The 7,585-nt window shown below is 28.5% G+C and overlaps 1 protein-coding gene across 1 annotated transcript in view; it reads left to right on the forward strand.

Moving 5' to 3' along the window:
• LOC111639748 (glutamate dehydrogenase, mitochondrial-like) overlaps positions 1-7,585 on the forward strand; it is a 51,603-nt gene that overhangs the window by 20,158 nt on the left and 23,860 nt on the right. The window contains exons 2-3 of the mRNA XM_023385690.1: positions 2,042-2,242; positions 7,071-7,157. Of these exons, the coding sequence (XP_023241458.1) occupies positions 2,042-2,242; positions 7,071-7,157 (288 nt within the window). The remainder of the gene's footprint in view (positions 1-2,041; positions 2,243-7,070; positions 7,158-7,585) is intronic.

The raw sequence follows: 7,585 nt of genomic DNA on the forward strand, positions 1-7,585 counted from the left end.
ATAAATAATAAAAAAGAGTGTTCAAAATGGTTTATTTTGTACATATTTTAATATTTTTCATTCAAAATATTTTATAAACATAAAAATTGGCGTTTTTTTAATCAGAAAAAGTCATGGGGAAAGCAGGGGCCGTATTCTGGTCATTGTCTCTGGTCTCTCGTCTCTCGCAAGCTGGTCGCTGACTGCTAATCATTTAAATTAGCCAATCAGCGACCGGCTTGCGAGAGATGAGAGACCAGAGACAGTGACCAGAATATGGCCCCAGGTTTAACTGCTTTCCCTATGACTTTTTCTCAAGAAAAAACTTTTCTAAATCATTTATTTTATCCTTAGGTATTATCATAATAATAGACAGATGTTATCATTTCTCGAAATACAATATTTTTTTTTATTTCGCTGTCGATAGCACGACACGTGTTCCGCAGCCATCTTGTATTTTCTCGCGCGCGTGGGATCTCTCGTATGATTGGACCTAGTTTCAAGAACTCTCTTCAATCGATCGCGACTAAACCTGGTTTCAGTCGAGATTGAAACGGTCGATGGAGGTTGCACCAAGGCGAACAGGGTATAAAGCTCTAGTTTAGTAGTGTTACAGAGTATAATACGTATATTTTAATATATTTTTTAAAAGAAACAAAACCATTGAGAAATGTTACGTGTGTTTAACAACGGGTTCGGAAAACTTTGAAAATGTTAACAACGGGTTCGGCCGAACCTGTGCGAACCCGCTGAATATCACCACTGGTTACATTAATATCAAAACTATGAGTACATAAATTACCATCTTAAAATAAAATTCAGTAATAAAAGAAAAAAGCATACATATATATTTATTTATTTATGTATATATATATTTTATTAATCAATGTTAATTTTTCTAAAGTCAATATTAGCCTAATTCTAAGGATAAAACTACTGATCTTTGTAATAATTCTGTACCGCTGCTAATCTAAAGAGTTAGGGGAAAAATATATATATATTTATTTTTTCTTTAAATATTTATAGGTTTTATATATATATTTTTTTCTTTTTAACTAATTCTGTTCTTAAGATTTGTGAAATTTGATAAAAATTTTGACAATATATGTTTAATGATTAAAGTTTGCTCAAATATAACAGTAATATAATGTTTAATTATTTAAATTTTAAATTTATGACATAAGATTATGTATTTTTATTTTATGTAGGTAAGTATAATTATTAAATAATTAATGATTCATCTACATGACAAGAAAATAATCATAAAATTACATAAAAGATTTCAGTCATATATTTGTTATATAAAATAATTGTATATTACTATAATGTGTGATCATGCATATTTTTAACTGTATGATACGACATCTGCGTGATTTATAATCTAAACAATAAAATAATTTATATATATTTTTTTACACTTTTATCTTCAAAATAAGTTATTTTATTTATTTTTTTTATCGAACTTTTTTTATCAAAATAAATTGTATATAAATTGGAATAATTTAACTATTTGCATTGAGAAATTGTATAAATATATATGAGAAATTGTATAAAAATATTATTATTTTAGAATATTAGTTAATTTGTAAAAATTTGTTGTGCTAGTCTTTAAAATATTACAAATATAGAGAATTTCTTAAAATTATATGAAATTTTTTGAATTTATTTGCAATTTAATTTGATTGCATGAAAATTAGTTGTCTCAATGAAAATTAAAAGTGAAAAATTATGTATCAAATAAAAGAAATAGTTTAAATTTGTTTTATGTAATAATTAAAGGTAATTTTGTATTATTCTTCAATATTTTCTATAATAGCTTAAAAAGTAGAAGCAAATAAATGATTAGGGATAATTCTTTGTTCATGTAAGAAGAAATACAGCTACATTAAAATAGGTGAAACAAACAATGTCACTTTAAGTTTTTGGCTTTTTGCCCAAATTGTCTAAAGTATAAATATTTCAAATTATGTATTAAAATGAATTTAGTTGAGTATTCTTAATGTTAATTGAATATTTAAATTTATAAATTTATTATTTTATAATAATAAATTTTTCTATCTAGGAATTCGTTACAGTACTGATGTGAGTTTGGATGAAGTTAAAGCCCTTTCAGCATTAATGACTTTTAAATGTGCCGTAGTGGATGTTCCATTTGGTGGTGCAAAAGCAGGAATAAAAATTAATCCTAAAGAATTTAGTGATTTTGAGTTAGAAAAAATGACTCGAAATTTTGCATTACAACTTGCAAAAAAAGGATTTCTTGGTGAGGATTGATTTATTAAAATTTTTTTTAATATTAATCTATACTCTTTAACAGTTAATTTGTAAAAACATGCATAAACATTTGTTAATTATAAAATCGTTCTTTTAACTTGTTTAATTCATTTCTTAAAAATTATTAATTAAATTTACAGGGTATTGGATCAATAAAAAAGAATAGTGATTTTAATAAAAAAAAGACAATAAAAAAATTTGTATTTTTTTTATTATTGATCTTTTATTTTGTTGCTCAGTTGACCATCGCCCAGTCATCTATTTTGAAATTAACAAATGTTTATGCATGTTACACACACTATTTATTTATTTTTACAAATAAATAGAAATGTCCCAAAGGACAATTCAAATTTGTAAAAATTTGTTGATAAATAGTCTTTAAAGTATTTAAAATATAGAGGATTCCTTAAAATTACATAATTTATGATAAAAATAACTTATATTTGTCATTTTTATACTTACAGTAGAACCTTGCTTAACGAGCATAATTTGTTCCAGAATCTTACTCGTAATGCAACACACTTGTTAAGCAAAACAATTTTTCCCATATAAATTAATGTAAATATGAAAATGCATTCCATGCTGAAAAAAATACTCTAATATTTTATGTATAATGTTTATTCAAAGAAAATTATACAATATACATTGTTAAGGAGTGTAAATCATCATCATCTTTTCTTCTAGCATTGAATGAACCAATCTGGAATGCGAATTCGATTTGCAGAAAAGAAAAAAAATTAAAGTAATATGTCTGATAAACACATTAAACAATATGCCAAATTCTTGGGCTATGTAAATGCTATGATTAAATATTAGAAATTAATTATCAGGTAACCAAAAAAGTTCTGTCGTTTTCTGTCTAAAGAAAACAAATATAAAAATGTATAGGAAATAACACAATTTATACATCAAAATAACCACCCTCACATTTTATAACCTTTTCCCAATGGGAAACAAGTTTATAAATTCAATTTTTATAAAAGTCACAATCTTTAGAGTTGAAAAACTTCCCTAACTCCATTTCTATAACCTCTATTTCTGAACTATCAATTTTGCAGATGATTATCTAGGCTTAAAAATAGGTGATAGTCAGAAGGGCTAATGTCAGGGAAATAAGGAGAGTGCAAAAGAGGTTCCCATCCAAGGGTCTGAATTGTGTCAGAGGTCACACACGCAACATGATGTCTATAGCATTATCGTGTAGGAAAAGAATGCCTTTACGGTTTACTAAAGCTGGCTGTTTTTTCAAAAGTGATTGGTGAACTGGACGGAGTTGGTCACTGTAGACATTAGCAGTAATAGTCTGGCCAGATGGTATAAGTTCATAGTGAACAATTCCATTTGCAATCCACCATACGCACAATATTGGCAAGTGTCAATTGATGAGGCATCCATTTGCTGAGCTTGTAAACTTTCCCAAGACTATGCAAATGTAAATGGACAGTTTCATCACTTAGGGAGAACTTTTGTGCTAATATCTGACAAGTTTTAGCGGAATCTTCTTCGATTGCAGCCTGTAATTCATCCTTATTAATGACATATGGCAGCCCTTCTTGTGGCGCATCTTTAAGCGACTCATCACCAAAAGAAAATTTTCTAAACCACCTTTGGGTGGTGCGAGTGCTGATAGAACCTTGTCTGAAAGCCTGGCATATTTTTGAGCCATTTGCACAGCATTTTTTCCAAGTTTAAACTCGTACAATATACAAGCATGAATTATAGAGTTTGGAGTACTCATCTTCAGGTCAATTTTTTATAATATTAAGAGATAACCTTTCTGCTTCTCTTTATATAAGATGAGTCAGCATTAAATCTTGATTAACATACTGCTGGAATTTTAGTACCATCTATTGTGTATTGTGTTTAACATTTTTTAAACTTTGTAGTTTCATAAAAAACGACAGAACTTTTTGGTTACCTAATAATTTGACTAGAGGTAGGCAGTTATTCTACCATCTCATATTAAATTTAATAATTATAAATAATTAATTTTTAATTTAGACATTTGTAAAATTTAATTTGTAATTGGTCAATAAATAAAAATCAACACCTTTAAACATCCAGCAAATCGTTTTTTAATATTTAAAAACGCTTTCGAACGCTTTAAGCGATCATCATCAGTTAACATTTGTGAATCGAACGAAGAAATTCGAAAATTACGTAAAACGAAATTCAAAAAGCGATTACATAAATATATGTAAATACGTTAACATTTACCAAGTTTAAATAATCTTAAGAATTATAAAAGAAATAAAATAAATTATATGCATCCAATAAAAATTATCTTATATAATCTTCCCGCTTACATTACGTCACTCATCGTAGAAGGATTTCCATGCCGACGATAATCCGTCAGCATCCCTATGATTAATACAGCTTGTGTGCATTTGCGCCTTGTGAATTTCTAGTTTTTCCAGATGTTTCACAGCCTGCCTGGATTTTGTGGCTTTAATGATCGACGCCCGATCCCAAAAGACTTCGATATTCTGCTGCTTGGCAAAGGCCGCAAGCACCGTAGAGTCTATGTTTTTATTGACTGATTGCTTATGTTCAGCAATCCTTTTCTTTAAGTTTCTTAAGGTTGCCCCTATGTACACTAGATTGGTGTTAAATCTACGGTCTTTTAATGGTATAGAGTACACCCCTGCCATTGCGCTGTGTTCGTAATTGCCTTTATCGTTCCTTAAGAGCCTGTATACGGTGGGATTACGTTTGTAAACTATCCGTACATCCTTATCCCTGGTAACTTTCTTAACCATTCCTTTAAGGAACGGTATGTAATTGAGTACGATTCTCTCTTTGCGTTGATTCCCTCCCTGAGAGGGGAGTCGCTTCCGACAATTCGCGATGAGGGCATCTATTCTTTCTCTACGGTATCCTTGCTGCATCGCCATGTTTTTTATATACTCTAATTCTTTGTAAGTGTCGCAGACGCTGGTGCAATGCGTGTATGCCCTCTTTATCCACGAACGAAAAACGGCCATTTTTATATGCTCAGGGTCTGCGGAGTTCCTAGGAATGACGATAGGAAGATAAGTAGGTTTCCGGTATATATCTGTTCCGATTTCACCATCTTTGCAAGATATAGTTAAATCTAAAAAATTAACAATGCTTCCATTTTCTTGTTCCAGCTCCAGAGTTATCGCTTAAAGCGTTCGAAAGCGTTTTTAAATATTAAAAAACGATTTGCTGGATGTTTAAAGGTGTTGATTTTTATTTTATTTATGTAATTGGTCATTAAATTTAATACAAGATGGCAGCATAACTGCCTATTTCTAGTCAAATTAATCAGTTTCTAATATTAAATTATAGGTTTTACATAGCCCAAGAATTTGGCACATTGTTTGATATGTTTATTATATACCAGGCTATGGTTGTTGATGTTTATACATAATATGTCTGAACACAAGTTTGAAAAAATGTGTGATCACAAGCAGCACTAAGATGCTAGCAGAACGAGTGCTAAACACAGACTGATGGAGCATGCCCACAATCCAGGATTTCTCCTCTCCTTGTCACTCGTTATGCAAAACGTTGCTTGTTAAATGAGTCATCTTTTTACAATTTGTTTCGCTCATTATGCAAGGTGCTCATTAAGCAAGGTTCTACTGTACAATGAAATGTCAGTATAATGAATGCCAGTTTAATAAAATTTTCAGTATAACGAATGTATCTTGACTCCCCCACCAATTTCCTATTCAGCTCAATGGAAAAATGTTTCAGTTTAATGAATACCATTATATTGAAAGTTTCAGTTTAACGTAATAAAAATTCTGTCCATTATGAAAGAATAGTTTCATTATAACAAAATCTATAAATGAATAAATTATTTATTATTAGTAAATGATTAATATTGCCAAATAGTCTGGCAACATTAATTTTAATGTCTAGTTCAACTGGCAATACTAATTTTAATCCTTAGTTACGGTTTTGTTTTGATATTTTTACTCTACAGTTTTCTCTTTTTAAGTTTACAATAAAAAATGAAGCAGTTTTCTTTGGAGGAGAATAATAAAATATTAGATAATGTGCAAATGACACTATGCACAGTTTTAACTTTGTGTTAATGTGTCTTAATGTTACTTAAATATTTTTCATCAGGAAAGTTATTTAACTCGTTGCAGAATTTTTTAAGTAAGAGGTTTTTCTGTTAGATTTATTTCAATATACATTAGATTCCTGAAACTATCATTAGAAGCTGGATTCTTATCTATTTTGTGTAGAAATAATACCTAGACAATATAACTAAGATTAGCATCATAATCCAATCATAGATTCAGCAAGACACCTATTCTGTCTTTGAATTGATTCCATTATATAGTAATTGAACTTACCCATTTCTTTTGCCTTATTTACAATAATTAATAAAATTAAATTAAAGAATTAAAAAGTAAAATCAAAATAAATATTTTTCAAAAACTTTTCAAATTCCTTTGTTAGTTCATAAAGCAATTTTCTTTTTCTCATATTTACAGATCATAGTGCTATATTTTTCATAATTTAGTTTTAAGTTTTAAAATTTGAACTTAAAAATAAACTAATTGTAATAACAAGCAAACTATTATCATTGAAATTCAACATGATCAGTTTATAAATTGCTAGTTGCCTAATTTATCTAGTTATTTGATGAAAGCTATCAAATTATTTTGAAATGAATAGCTTGCAGCTTAGAAATGCATACCAGAATTTACTATTTTGAGGAAAATTTTAATTTTTGGATATAAGCAGCTTTATAAATTTCATATAAAATTTTGCATTTGCTTGAGAAGTATCTATAAAAATTATATCGAATTATAAATTAATATTCATTATTTTAGGACCTGGATTAGATGTACCTGCTCCAGATATGGGTACTGGAGAAAGAGAAATGAGTTGGATTGCTGATACATATGCACAAACAGTAGGTAAATACCTTATTAATGTATTGTAAATTTTCTTTTATCTATTTTAATTAAAAGTTTAATTATTTCAATTAGTAAATTTTATTCAGAACTGTAAAAATAATTTTAATAAATTAATAAATATACTGACAAGGGAACTGTCGGAGTGGCATCTAATAAATTTTAATAAAATTTAGTTAATAGTTACGTTAAAAGTATACAAACTCTATATTAAATTTGTAGTATTCACTAAAAGAGTTAATCAGAGTTATTAGCAATCAAATGTCGTACTATTTTATATGCGGATTTTTAAAAGTGAAAGGGTCGCGGAGGAAGACGGCGATATTACATTTAGAATAAATTCTGGAATTTTCGAAAATGGGAGAAGAATTAATAACATTTAGTTAATAATTATGTTAAAAGCATGCAATCTCTATATTAAATCTGTAGTA

The sequence above is a fragment of the Centruroides sculpturatus genome, unplaced genomic scaffold, assembly GCF_000671375.1.
Source record: "Centruroides sculpturatus isolate CEXI.00-Female unplaced genomic scaffold, Cexi_2.0 scaffold1244, whole genome shotgun sequence".
NCBI lineage: Eukaryota > Metazoa > Arthropoda > Arachnida > Scorpiones > Buthidae > Centruroides > Centruroides sculpturatus.